This window comes from Macrobrachium rosenbergii, chromosome 54 (assembly GCF_040412425.1).
Source record: "Macrobrachium rosenbergii isolate ZJJX-2024 chromosome 54, ASM4041242v1, whole genome shotgun sequence".
NCBI lineage: Eukaryota > Metazoa > Arthropoda > Malacostraca > Decapoda > Palaemonidae > Macrobrachium > Macrobrachium rosenbergii.
Window position 1 is genome coordinate 22,280,551 of NC_089794.1, and position 14,916 is coordinate 22,295,466.

Consider the following 14,916-nt stretch of genomic DNA (forward strand, 5'->3'; position numbering starts at 1 on the left):
TCTTTGAGCACAATCATTCCGTGCCTTCCAACAAGAAAATGCTTGCATGACAAACCCTGAACCTCGTGGCTCGTCTGTCTACGTGACAAAATCTCCAAGAACATGGGACCACATGATAAACGCTCCGAACAAAAAAAAAAATTAAAACACCATATGATTGCTGAATGATGTAATCTCCTTTTTATATTACGTTATTAATTCTTGTGAGATCTAACATTACAAATTATATTTTGATAATTATCATTATAACACAGAATGTTTCTTGTACATCACTGTTACATACCATCACTTCTTGTATACAAAAACTTATGCTACCATATAGTTTACACATTTTACACTTAAGTCAAGGAGACTTTGTCAAAATACATGTATATATATATATATATATATATATATATATATATATATATATATATATATATATATATATATATATATATGTGTGTGTGTGTGTGTGTGTGTGTAAATATATATATATATATATATATATATATATATATATATATATATATATATATATATATATATATATATATATTAAACTTAATCACTTGCACAATTTAAACTTATTGAAAAAAATTTACAAGCTTTCAAGGAATGTTCTGTCCTTATCGTGTGTATGTGTGTGTGTGTGTGTGTTTGTGTATGTGTATTTTAATCACTCGCTCGTACTGGAAAAGAACAGACTGGGCTCAGTTGTAGCTGCTGTTGGCGATGTGGTAATACATAAATCAAAACGCTTAGCGATCCACATCGATCGAACTCAGCGCCGACTGACCCACAACAGAAACATGGAACTGCCTCTTCTTCTTCTTCTTCTATTACTTTCGATGGCGGCCACGAAGCGCTGCTGGAACCTCGGTAGTGTCCTGCTGCTCCTTCTTCTTCCTGTTCTTCCTCTTCTTCTTCCAGCTGCCCTGCTGGAACAGGGTTCCCAGACGTACGATAATTATCGTACAAGTACGATAATTTGACCCTCTGTACGATAAACGATAACGTGTGTACGATATACGATAATTTCCGATATATTTAAGATAATTACTGAAAATGTGCGATAATTTGAACCTTTTTGTCAACTTACAGCAATTTAGAATATTCAAGGCTGTAAAGCATCGGGACTATGCATATTGTAATATTTAAAATAATTTTACAGAGTATATCGCTGTTGTTTATGTATCATTAAAAATTTTAATAAAATATATCTATGATTGTAATTGATAAATACTAAAGCTATGTAGAAATTTTGCTATAAGGCTTTGATTCTCTTTCTTATTTGAAATCTTGATAACCTTGTGAATCACTTCCGCATATGAATATCTGAGAGGGTATTCCCTTGTGGGTGCTACAGGCGGCATGAGCAAGGGCCTGAGTCGGCAGAAGGCCGGCTTAATCCAAAACATCCAAAGACATTAATCCTATAAACTGACCTGCCAGGCAGCAGACGTGGCTACGTCTTGCCACATCTGCGATATTTCAGCACTTTTAATGAAGACGTGTGAGTCTGGAATTAGGAAGAATTGGCAGCGATTCGAATGGGAGGTCCATGTTTCAACTTGTTTTGGTTCTTCCTAAAGTCTATCGGTTCCTTCTTGGCGATTTAGGCATTGTCCCCACGCTGCCAAATGCACTTATCTGGAGTTTGAAAGGCCTATATCCATTATCTTCTACCCTTTTAATCCGTAGGTCAGTCACTGTCTCCTGGGAGCCATACACTTCTTGGTTATCCCTTTTGCCTCGACTTTCCTTGGAAAATCTTTCCATTCTTCCGAGTCTGTACATTCTTATAGACCTGCTGAACTTCAGCACTTTTAATTTGCTTGTTTTTGTTTTTGTGTTTTTGAAGGTGAAATACAGTCATATTATGAAATGAAAAATGTACGATAATGCTCATCAAAAAACGATAATTTGAAGAGGTTTGGTACGATAATTTGGTCTGATACATCTGGGAACCCTGTGCTGGAACTTCAGTCGTCAGTAGTGTGACAGCCGTGGTGGGAGAGAGGTAGAGTGTACGTGCGTTCTGTACTTGAGATACACCTTCGGATCTTTTCACTTATTATCGCAGAGTTCCGGCTGAGAGTGGGCCTAGAAGAGACCGGGAATTTGGGAGTTGGTATTTCTCGTTAGGAGCCATTCTGGCTTAGGCTACGAAGGTACAAACAGGGAGAGACATTTCTCTTAGCGTGTTTGTGTGCTGGGAGAGACTCTGGAGTCGAAGTGTTGACTCTCGAACAGCGCATGAAAGTTGAATATATTCGACATCGTTCTTCTTTTGTTTGCGGGGTGAAAAGACATCCGGATCAAATGTGTTTATTTGAACTGAACGTTAAAGATAAACATATTCAGAGAATGGCATTCTTCTTGTGTGTTGGGGGGAGGTGGGCAGGGAAAGGCATTCACATCGAAAATATTTACTTGAACAGAACGTGAAAGATAAATATATTCAGTGTTCAATATTCTTCTTGTGTGTGTGTGTGGGTGTGTGTGGGGTCGATACAAAAACATTTAAGTCTAATATACTTACTCGAACGTATCATTAAAGAGTAAATATATTCTACCCAAATAGTAAATACTTCAGTAAAATGTACGATCCACGTCATGCGAATGATTAAGGGGGAATTATAGACCTAAAAATGTCTTAAGCGTGGGAGGAATCTCCGGGTGGGTGTGCGGCTTCGTAACCGTCAACATTGCTCCGTTTGCAAATTATTTTTTTATCTTTTTTTCTAAGTTTGAAGGGTAGTTGTGAATAGTGCATACATACATACACACACTGTGTGTGTGTATATATATATATATATATATACACACATTTGTATATACATTATATGTATATATATGTATGTTTATATATATATATATATATATATATATATATATATATATATATATATATATATACTGTATACCTGTACAGTATATGTATATACATATATATATATATATATATATATATATATATATATATATATATATATATATATATATATATATATATATATATAGTGTGTGCTAAGAAGAGAAAGACTAATATTATATTTATTATATTATATAAAAATACCTCCTTTGTTGGAACAAACTACTATAAAAAATCAAAATAATGATATAGCATCTACCATGCGAATCTATACACAATAATAATAATAATAATAATAATAATAATAATAATAATAATAATGATGATGATGATGATGATGACCCCCTTCAAAAGCTAGTGGACACCTCGCGAAATGTCAAGTCACTGTGACGTCATCTGGCCCCCGAAATTATTGATCAGTTTACCTGGCGGCGCCTGAAGGCCACTTGAAGCCTGCTGGTTAAGAAATATGCTTTAGGTGTCAACACGATTCTAGATCGTTGTAGAGTGTCTGTGTATATAATAATAATAATAATAATAATAATAATAATAATAATAATAATAATAATAATAATAATAATATTATTATTATTATTGTTATTATTATTATTATGCACTGTGTCTTTGTACATGATAATAATAAGTAGGCTATATATATATATATATATATATATATATATATATATATATATATATATATATATATATATATATATACATACACACATATATTAATAATTATACATATATATATAATATATATAAACTTTCCATCCGACACTTACCCACACACGAAACAACATAAGCAAAAGCCCCCAAAAAAAAAAAAAAAACTAGTCATTTGGTACAATAACTAAAAAACACGACCCTCCCCTCCCCCAAAAAAAAAAAGGCTGGAAAATCTCCACCCGATTTCAGCGTAACTTATCAAAGGTGGTCTGAGGTGCCTCGAGGTTTGACTGAAGTTGATTCCCAGGCAAAACCTGTTATTACCTCAGGTGACCTTACTGGAGGTTACAGGCTTCCTGGGACAGACAGTTGTTGTTGCCTTGCTTTGTTCATATTCTTCGACGTCCTCTTTCTTCTTCTTCTTCTTCTTCTTCTTCTTCTTCTTCTTCTCACTGCATACACACAATACAAAGTCTTTGAAACATGAGGAAACGAAGGGACTCAGTTTTGTTTATTCGGCCATTTATCTATTCCTTCTTCTTCTTCTTCTTCTTCTTCTTCTTCTTCTTCTTCTTCTTCTTCTTCTTGCAAGTAAGCAGCCAAGCGTTCACAAGGCATTCAAAGGTTTATTTCGGCCCATCCCAACACTTGCGCCCTTCTTTCGTAAATCTTTTGAAGTGAACTTCATAGCGTAATCATTTCATCATATATTACGTATATCTACTCTAGAAAATATCATATACGCCACTGACGGTAAAAAAAAATATATTTTTTTTTTTTAAACTGAAATCAATAAGAAATAAAGGTGGTTGAATGGTTGTCTAGCAAGACAACACGAAGTGTTCTGAAAAAAAAAATGTCGTTTATTTAACTGTTAAAATATCAGTGAAGATAAAAATGGCAAATCTTACTTATCCCTATAAGTAATTCCCAGAAGTAGCAACTCAGCTTCTGATAAGTAACAAATATAAGTAACAAATATCATTCTCAAGTACAGCCCACGCTTGAGCATTTTTAGACGTACCACAGCCAACAGGAATTCTGCATAATTTTTAGCCTATATGCAGTTCACACTTAATATTCATTTCGACATCTAACTGAAAATGCACCACATTCAAGGAAGGTATTTCAACGTATTTCATAAGTTCATACACCAGAGAAATTGATGTACTGCTGTAAGGGGGCGTTCGCATTGCATTATAACAAGTCACAAACACGTCTTCAACTAATTGCACATGCATCACAAACACGTTGGATACCAATCATCGACTTTTTGGTGGTCCTAACGAGTGCTTTTATATGAGTACTAGATGACTAGTGATGCCTTACGCCCGCACTGCTGATTTCTAGATAGTATGTCACAATATACCAAGTTTGGTTGAAATTGCTCAGTGCGTTTCAGAGTTATGCTGGCACATACACACACAAACACACACACACATGCACATACATACATACATACATTTATATATATATATATATATATATATATATATATATATATATATATATATATATATATATATATATATATATATATATATATATATATATATATATATATATATATATATATATATATATATATATATATATATATAGATTTAGCATTAGCCAAAGATCCATTATCCACATGCACAGGTGCTTTATTGATTTTTTCTGTCCGCCCTCAGATCTTAAAAACCACTGAGGCTAGAGGGCTGCAAATTGGTATGTTCATCATCCACCCTCCAATCATCAAACATACCAAATTGCAGCCCTCTAGCCTCAGTAGTTTTTATTTTATTTAAGGTTTAATTTAGACATGATCGTGCTTCTGGCAACGATATAGGATAGGCCACCACAGGTCCGCGGTTAAAGTTTCATGGGCCGCGGCTCATACAGTATTATACCGAGACCACCGAAAGATAGATCTATTTTCGGTGGCCTTGATTGATTATACGCTGTAGCGGCTGTACGGAAGACTTGATTGCACCGAAGAAACTTCGGCGCATTTTATACTTGTTTCCTAAAGTTATTGCTATTGTTTAAGAGACTTTTAGAAACAGCCCAACAGCAAAGCCAGCTTCCCCCCCCCCCCCCCGCGGCTTTCAAATCAAATGACTTTTCTTTTCTTAACATCCATTATGCCTATTTGAGAGTTCACTCTCCAGATGACCACCAGGTAGTTGCAGAAGGTATTTAGAATGTTATGTTATCAATACCCACAGATAAAATAGGAAAATAATCATTCAAATCCACGATTAAACTTCAGGCAACCAGAACACAAAATGCTGGCGGCAACATTCCGTTGGCAGCGTCGGCTGTGGAATCCAGCCTTCACCAGAAGTGCCACCAGTTCTGGAAATCACGCACCCAAGGAGGGAGTGCCTTACAAAACGACCATCAAAGTACGTTTATTGCAAAGCTCGTTTCTTTTTGCATACTGAATACGTATACGTGAAATATTTGCACAGTGCCAGGCAAATATCACTGTCCAGCGTGGTCACTTTGTTTAGACCTTTTTCAAGAAATGATACTGTAAATATCTCTTGGATTAACTAGGCCTGTGTGATGTTCATTACTCATGCTGAACAGACTTCAATTGCTTTTATCCTTATAGTGCTGCATTCTGGCTCACCAAACCTTCCAAATACAACAAGAGGAATTAAACTAGCGATTCTGGGTCAATATTTATCTTCCAGTCAGCAAAACTGACAGTTATATTTCTGGAAAAAGTATGCAGCTAAATTTTCTATCAATACGAGAGATTGTGCTAAGAGTATTTCTCCACACAGGACCGGGATTCCTTCACAGACAGTCCTCGATGTTTGCCAGAACAGACCGATGTGGTAGTCATCGGCGGAGGATCCCTGGGCTGCAATACCTTGTATCACCTTGTGAGACTAGGTATCACCAACGCAGTTCTCTTGGAAGCGAACAAGATCACATCAGGTATCGTAGTATAAGTCAGTTAAGGTGACCTTTCAGGAAGACTTTCGTTTTTGTTTCTTAGGGTCCAAAGTTCTGTCAGGTTCTTTCACTTTCAGAAAAAAAAGTTCATTTTTTGTTTTAATGGGACCCAAAGTTTTGTTAGATTTTTCCGTTTTCAGAAAAAATAAATTTTCTGGTTTCTTAGGGGCCACATTTTGTCAGATTTTCACATTTTTTTGCAATTTACTGGGTAACTGCCCATCAACCAGCAACTTTTCAAGGAGCAGGTACCTACATTCTCTGGCATTATTATCACAGGGTGTTACCCTCAATTGATATTCTTTATTGTAAACCTACTTAGTGACTAAGGATTTTTTTTAACATGCCCAGTGGTACGATAGCTTAAATTCGGTGCCGTGGATCCGCCCTTCCTAGCAAAGTAACAAGAGTAACAAAGTCCATGGCAAAGTAGCCTACTTTTTTGTCAGTTTAATGCACTGTAAGTCAGCCAGACTCTGACCTAATTTGCAAGGAACACAAAAATAGAAAGGGAACTTTTCACACTTGCAAGACAGAGAGAATAAAGAAAATTTCTAAATGATTATCATTTTGGGTCAAATTCTCTGCTCTGTACAGTTAGTCACTGAGCTTAATGCATAGGTCTAGCATTAGGCCGAAGATGTACTGGCTCACATAGGAAGCAAAATCTGGAGAATTATTGCTTTTGAAGAATGTAATAAATCTCTCTCTCTCTCTCTCTCTCTCTCTCTCTCTCTCTCTCTCTCTCTCTCTCTCTCTCTCTCTCTCTCTCTCTCTCTCTTCCAGGAACTACCTGGCATACTGCAGGGTTGCTATGGCGCCTTAGACCGAGTGACACCGAAATCCACCTGATTAACACAACCAGGGAATTGCTCATTCGACTGGAAGGGGAGACAGGCGTCAATCCAGGGTGGATTAACAATGGCGGGCTTTTCATCGCCTCTAGCAAAGTAAACAGTAATAGTTCCTACTCACTAAAATATCCTTCAAACAGGCTGCTGTTGCGGACAGCAGATTGAATACAATAACACTAAATATGAAGCTTTACTTCAATAAACTGTTATTTTTATACAGCTTTATTTAAAGAGGACATGAAAACAATACATTTTTAATTCATATTTTGGTTTTGTTTACGAATTTCCCGCCGTTTATAGAAATCAATCAGAGTACTAAAGTTACTGGAAGATACAATGCTCATTCATATGTTACTTTTGGATTCACTAACTGATATATTTCTTCTTCTTCTTCTTCTTCTTCTTCTTCTTCTTCTTCTTCTTCTTCTTCTTCTTCTTCTCCTCCAGCCACGACTGGACGAGTACAAACGCCTTTTAACGATGGGAAGAACCCAAGGAATAGAGAGCCACATTCTCGACCCAACGGAGACGAAGAAGCTTTACCCTCTCATCAACAAGGAGGACATCGTAGGAACTCTCTACTGCCCGGGAGATGGTAAATAATTCTAGTAATGGTCGTCATTTCGATGGCCATGATAGTCATAAGTAATCTTCAGTCTTGCAGGCTCTTATCCAACCCTTTGTCCAGATTAGAACTTCTTATCCATTCAGTTTTACAGATCTTGAGTTCCATCTAATCTGTAGTCCTAGTTTAGCACATTTATTCTTATCATTTCTACCTTCCCCCATTTCTCAAAGTCTCTTGGTGTATTCAGTCTCCCAAAACCGTTTATTTACAACCTCATGTCACTCCAGTTTATGTGCTTCACATTCGCTGTCTGCCAGTCCAATAAGCCAAGAGAAAACAAAAATGCGAATTAAATCATTATCTCTCTTCAGGTACGGTGGATCCAGCGGGTTTTTGCACGGCACTGACCCGTTCAGCGACGAGGTCAGGTGCTAAAGTAATCGAAAACTGCCCGGTTATTAGCATCCAAACTGTAGACACACTTCTGGGCGGTAAAAAGGTCAGCGAAGTTCACACTCCTTATGGTGTCATCAAAACCAACGCAGTTGTCAATGCCACAGGTAAGACTAGCTAGTACCATCAGGCTGTAATGATGATACAATCGTTGTACAGTACATAGGTCTAGTTTCTAAGAGTGGTCTCCTCGTTCTCTTCGGTTCAAGGTGCCTGGGCCAGTAGCATTGCCCAGATGGTTGGTGTGGAGATTCCGTTGGTCCCCATGAAACACGCCTACATAGTAACAGAGAGAATTGAGGGGATTGAGAACATGCCTAACGTACGCGATCACGACGCCTCGGTCTACCTAAGGCTTCAGGGTGATGCTTTATCCATTGGAGGTTACGAGAAAGATCCCATATTACTGGAGAAAGTGAGTATTCCATGTAAGCCTAAAGCTCTTTTGAACTGTGATTTGGAATATCTGGCAAGCCTTTGCTTTTCCATATGATACAAAGGTGCTGAATTATGGAATTAATTGTGCCACATTTTGTTCATGACCAAGCATTCCAGATTAGGTCTCATGGATAAAATGAGTCCTCTAAATGCTGTATACAGCAGACTCCTAACATATGCTTGGGCACATTTGCTGGCATAATTCAAGATATAGTTCATAAAGCAATGAAACTGTATAGTTACAATCTCCCTCTAGAACAGGCATAAACAAGATGCAACAAAGAATTAATACTTTACTTCACAGTTGACACTAACATTAATACTTAATTGAGCTGTGCTGTGCATGAATGCTTGAAAAATATTTGGAGATATTTCTAAGCATATTTAACCCATAATCATTGTCACGTTTTGCACTCCAGCAATCATTTTTACTAAATTCAGTGAAATAACTGATTAACCATCCAAAGACAATCTCCATGCAGCTGGCTTTTAAGAGTCTGTTGTGATCTCAAAGGGGATTTTGAACTTTGACAGCAGCCTCTGAACAAGCTTTAATATCAGGCTTTTTGGATGTTACCCCAGTTAGATAAGGACTTCGCTTTCGGCTTATACGAGCTGGACTGGAATGTCTTTAGTGCGCACATCCATGGTGCTATAAACAGGGTTCCTGTCTTAGAAAAGACAGGAATCAAATCCACGGTCTGCGGTCCAGAGTCATTCACACCAGACCATAAGCCGCTGATGGGTAAGAACAGCAGGTAACTTGTAGATTTGGTTTCTTGTGATGATTGAGGGAACTATATAACATTTTGAGAATTAAACCCACTGCCTATGTTTGGTCATTCACTAGTGTTATTTTCTTCTAACCACATACATCTAAAGTACAAAAGTGCTATTCACTCAGTTATCAGCAAACACTGGAACACAGTTTTGCAGGCATGAAAGAGGCATAGATGTATATTTTCATAAATAGGTTCTAATCATCTTTCCAAAAATAAACCAACAGGTGAAGACCCTCACATCCAAGGGTTCTTCCACTGTTGTGGCTTCAACAGTGCTGGCATGATGTTGGGTGGTGGTTGTGGGGACCAGACAGCCAAGTGGGTTGCTCATGGCAGGCCTGACGTCGATATGTTCGGATATGACATCAGGAGGTGGGAGAGATTATTTTCTTTGGTCATTCAGTTAAAGGGAGGAATGTACTCAGTTTTACTTTATCACTGATCAAGTAAAAGCAAATTAAATGAAAAGGCATGATGGATATTACAGTTTTTAGATTCCTAACATGCTTTGGTGTTCCTCTGATTCTGATCAACAACAGAAAACCCAGAACAAACAAAAAAATAAAAAATTGTTTTTCTTTGTTGATAAACTAAATACAGTTCTACAAGCATGCTGATCCTACCTTTTCATCAGATTCCACACCTCCCTGAACTCAGACAGAGACTGGGTCTTGGCAAGATCTCACGAATCTTACGCCAAGAACTACAGCATCGTCTTCCCTCATGATGAACCACTGGCTGGTCGAAACAAAAGACTGTCGCCCCTGCACGAGGTAGGTAAGCTGTTGCTCCTCTTGATATCATACTCAATTTCTTGTCTGTGACAAATTCCTCGAGAAAATATCAGATTCCATTCACTGCAGCAAGGAGAATATTTGTCAAGCAAATTTGACTTTTTCATGCTAAGGGTGCACCCACACTGCAGTAAGACATGACATAAACACATATCGACAACTTGCCAAAAATATATAAAAAACGGGTTTAAAACAAGTCAGTGACTATAAGGGGAGAACGAATCATTGGTCAGTGCTGGACTGTCTTATGAAGAAGTGGTTAGGACTACCAATAAACCAACTTGTATTCAACCTGTTCATGATGTGTGTGTGATAAGTTACTGAAATCTGTTTAATACATATTTGACTGTGGTGTGGGCGCACCTTTACTGTACCCTGGATGCATTAAAACATCCAAAAGAGACTTGAACATTAGCATTCACTGAACATCATCTCGATCTTAGATCCTAGAGGAGCAAGGCTGTGTGTTCCAAGAACGACATGGATGGGAACGACCCGGGTGGTTCAATTTAGCCCCCACTCCAACGCAGCCATATGACTGGTATGGAGCCTACGGAACCCCTCTAAACACAGACCAGAGTTACAGCACAGCTCTGACAGCTGATTATTCGTTTGACTTCCCAAAACATCATGACCTGGTCAGTAAGATTATTTAATTTATTTGTCTTCATGAATCATTCTCACAACACTAGTTTTTATTCACACTGGAGATGGTAGAAGTAATAGAGCCATGGCCAGTAAATCTGAAGGTTTCTTACTGTGGCCTGGTAACCTACTTTTAAGAAATCAGATGTATGAAAATAATTAGTCCCATCTATGCTCATTCTTTAATCTCAGATCCAGAAGGAGTGCCTGGCATGCCGTAACGCAGCAGCTGTGTTTGATATGTCCTACTTTGGTAAATTCTACATCACAGGACCTGATGCCCAGAAGGCAGCTGATTGGCTCTTTTCTGCCGACGTCAGCAGGGACACTGGCACGACTGTCTACACTTGCATGCTCAATAAACGTGGAGGCATCGAAGCTGACTTAACAGTGGTACGTTTGACTTATTTTTGTTATTCCCTGACACTGAATTAACTTGAAGCTGTGAGAGGTGCTAAAGAAGAGAGCAGGTGGACATGTACTGCTGGTTTATTGAGAGAGCAGGCTGCTTATATAAAGCGGCATGCGGACGTCATACAAAGACTTACAATAGGATACAGGTGACCCAAGGTCAATTGTTCTCAATGTAAAACAGGACAGGTAAATACAAATAACATGTAAAAATAAAATTACAAGAATGGACACAATACTCTTCTGAGACATGTACAACGCAAACAGGCACAAATGAATAAGTAACAGATACAATTTTACATAGATAAAATAAGGCTTTTTAGCGTGACCTAAGTTCATGGGAAAGGCACCGTAGAAAACGGGAGGTTCACTATAGAAAACCCGTTGAGCGGGGACTTTACAAAGCCAGTGTAGGATGAAGAAAGCAATGCAGCTCCATTCATCCTACTTACGATAACTCTCAAGACCATGTCATGTGAGCGTGTTTTCCGACCGTATTCTCCTAGTACTTTGCCTCCAAACTTTGCACTAAGCGGCTAATACAAATGGCAAAACTAAAGTTCCACGTGTTTTTGTTCGCACAACATTACCTTCATGAACATGCATAGCTTCTTCTTTTTTGCAATTAATGGCCACTTAATGCAAAGCTCAGGGCAAGGTCCAAGCAATGCCGACATTGACACATTTTGCCAAATCATTCACAAAGTCATTCTGGAAAGTACGTTTCAGTTTCATCGCTGAAAATCAGATCCCAAATGTCGTTCTATAATATACTGCAACGTGATCACTCAAACATTTATCTTGATAAGGCACCTTTCAGTTGGCCTTTCTGTACTAACATTTCACAGTTTTTCCTCTTTTGTTTCTGTGTTTCCCTACCTTTACCCAAATTACTTCAGCCATTCTAATCCCTTTTCTCTAATTATTATCATCATCACTGTTATCAGAGCATCTGTGAAGGCGGTGAAGGGTCACCTTGTGACCCAGCATTTGAAGGTCGAGGATTCTACCTGGCAGCCGGAGGTGCAGCAGCTCTGCAGAACCTAGCACACATCCTGAAGGAAATAAGGACTCACGAATGGGACGTCCAGTTGGTCAATCACACTGACGATATGGCCATGGTGTCTGTGCAAGGACCGAACAGCAGAGGAATCCTCCAGATGGTTTCTGATGACGATTTCAGCAACGAGGCCTTTCCATTCTCCACGCACAAAGTCATCGACATTGCTGGACACAAAGCGAGGGCGCTGAGGCTGTCTTTCGTGGGAGAACTGGGTAAGACTGATGTCTGGAGTTTAGTTTCAGTAAGGTTTGTTTGAGGAATAGATCTGTGATTGCTGTTATTACTATAAATAAGTTAAGGTTGAACAGGACAAACTCCACACACGAAGAAATTGAGTGAAGAAGGCAAGAATAACATTGAACACCAATAAAGATGAACAAGTACATGCATCATTTAATATAAATCTCTCTTCAGCATGGCAGTGTTAATCTTTCCTCAGTCTGAGCCTCTTTTCCAACAGGATGGGAACTCCACATTCCTAATGGCTCTGCAGTCGAAGTCTACAAAGCAATTATGAATGTTACCAAGCCCTATGGGCTGGTCAATGCAGGATACCGAGCAATAGACTCCTTGTCATGTGAGAAAGTGAGTTTCAACAGGTAGCAGCCTGTACTTGTTTGTAAACCATGTACGAATTTGATTCTTTACTGAGGAAAAGAACATTTTTCACTTTTTGTTTTCATGCTTTTAATCTCACTTCTTTGGGCACCACCACGATCTAATTTTCCCTTGACAAACTAATAAAGGTAGCCGAGATCATCACAGAAGTCTCGTCATAACTGTCGAGGGCACTGGTGCACCATAATCTGTCATACAGCACTGTAACATAAGCTGTCAGGTGGGTACCTTAATCCATCCTTTTAGCAGATCCCCACAGTGACCTAGCCCACCAAATAAATATCGCGACCCTGAGCAATCTAATCATTCACTTTTTCCAGGGCTATCGACACTGGCACGCTGATATCCGGCCGGATGACACTCCACTGGAAGCCGGTCTTGCCTTCACCTGCAAGCTGAAGACAGACACCAATTTCTTGGGAAAAGAGGCCCTAGAACAACAGAAGCTGCAGGGCATTAAGAAGAAGATCGTTACCATCACCCTGGACGATCCTACAAAGCCCCTTTGGGGTCTGGAAGGTATCTGGCGCGACGGAGAACCTGTTGGCTACGTCAGAAGAGCAGAGTACGCCTTCACTTTAGAGCGAGCCCTTGCCTACGGTTACGTGCGTCGACCTGATGCTGGAAACGTCACAAACAACTTCCTGAAGACTGGAAACTGGAAGGTCGAGTCGAAGGGAGAGCTGCTGGATGCCAAAATTCACCTTCAGGCACCTTTTGATCCGAAGAATCTCAGATTGAAGGGATTATACAGTGAACTCTAAGTGTATCTGTGAGGATGCAAGTACTCTACAAGAATGTGATAAATATATTGCACCTATCGACATTCCCTGTTCATGATTCATATCCATACCTTACCTTACTGTGATTCCAGCCATCAAAACACCATGATCTTATACAACCACCATAATTCTTAAATAAATTTGTTTTAAGTCCAGAGTATTATTCTTCCTATTCATTTTTTTTTATCTGTCCATTAAAATTGTTAAGACAAGATTACAAATAGACGATGCTGAAGTTAATGAACTGAATGGCAAGGAAACTTTGGCATCAAAATGCTGTTTTTCATCTCTGCCCAGTCTCTAAAATGGCTCCATCTTCCTAGTTTCCATCTACTCTGATACCCTTGCTAACATTCACTATCAACTTCCTCCTCTTACAAACACTAACAACCTCTTTCACCTTTCTCTGAAGCTTCTGATCACCATCACTAACTCGTAGTGCTGTGATTTGCAAATCTCAGCAATTTCCCACCCGATTCACGACCACATCACTTATCTATCCTTTTTCTTACTTTTGTCATCATTTAGCCATAAGAGTATTGAGTTGTGTCATTTGAGAATCGCCTTTTCCCCTAAACCAGTCACTCCTCCACCCACATATTCTCACACAAGCGCCATTTTCCTCAAAAGCACTTCTAATTATTACTCTCAACAAACTACCCAATACACCATGAATTCTCTGAACCCTCCACAGTGATTTTTTTTCCTAATCTGTTTTGTGATTGATATGTAATACATACAACATCTTTCTTGCCAAGATCTACAATGATTTTCCCATTTTTAATATTAATCCCAGCATTTTCCATCAAAACTACCAAAATCCTGTCTTTATATATATATATATATATATATATATATATATATATATATATATATATGTGTGTGTGTGTGTGTGTGTGTGTGTGTGTGTGTGTGTGTGTGTGTGTGTGTGTGTGTGTGTGTGTGAACTGTAGATGGCTGGGTGGGAATTTTAACTGGAGAAGACACGAAATCAAGATTTTTCACATTACATTCCGCCAGAGAGCTTCAG

General features: G+C 38.5%; 1 protein-coding gene across 6 annotated transcripts; it reads left to right on the forward strand.

The window, feature by feature from the left end:
• Positions 1 to 1,954: 1,954 nt before the first annotated feature.
• On the forward strand, positions 1,955 to 14,037 carry LOC136834860 (sarcosine dehydrogenase, mitochondrial-like). 6 transcript variants are annotated; one of them, XM_067097654.1, is made up of 15 exons: positions 1,955 to 2,009; positions 5,781 to 5,916; positions 6,304 to 6,460; positions 7,265 to 7,428; positions 7,780 to 7,927; positions 8,272 to 8,460; positions 8,563 to 8,768; positions 9,374 to 9,536; positions 9,798 to 9,945; positions 10,208 to 10,346; positions 10,811 to 11,005; positions 11,205 to 11,405; positions 12,371 to 12,698; positions 12,947 to 13,071; positions 13,425 to 14,037. In XM_067097654.1, exons 2-15 carry the CDS (start codon positions 5,797 to 5,799, stop codon positions 13,866 to 13,868), a joined length of 2,727 nt encoding a protein of 908 aa, XP_066953755.1. In that variant the 5' UTR covers positions 1,955 to 2,009; positions 5,781 to 5,796; the 3' UTR covers positions 13,869 to 14,037. The 6 variants fall into 6 exon arrangements, with proteins under 6 accessions (XP_066953755.1, XP_066953754.1, XP_066953759.1 ...); XM_067097653.1 differs by having other exon boundaries at positions 1,970 to 2,009; positions 5,737 to 5,916; XM_067097658.1 differs by having other exon boundaries at positions 1,974 to 2,153; positions 5,737 to 5,916.
• The last annotated feature ends 879 nt before the right edge of the window (positions 14,038 to 14,916 follow it).

Excerpts from the sequence above, each read along its gene's own strand:
- LOC136834860 (XM_067097654.1), top strand. The coding sequence starts at position 5,797 with ATGCTGGCGGCAACATTCCGTTGGCAGCGTCGGCTGTGGAATCCAGCC. Across the intron at positions 8,769-9,373 it reads ATCCCATATTACTGGAGAAA|TTAGATAAGGACTTCGCTTT; the intron begins GTGAGTATTCCA and ends ATGTTACCCCAG. Across the intron at positions 13,072-13,424 it reads ACTCCTTGTCATGTGAGAAA|GGCTATCGACACTGGCACGC; the intron begins GTGAGTTTCAAC and ends CACTTTTTCCAG.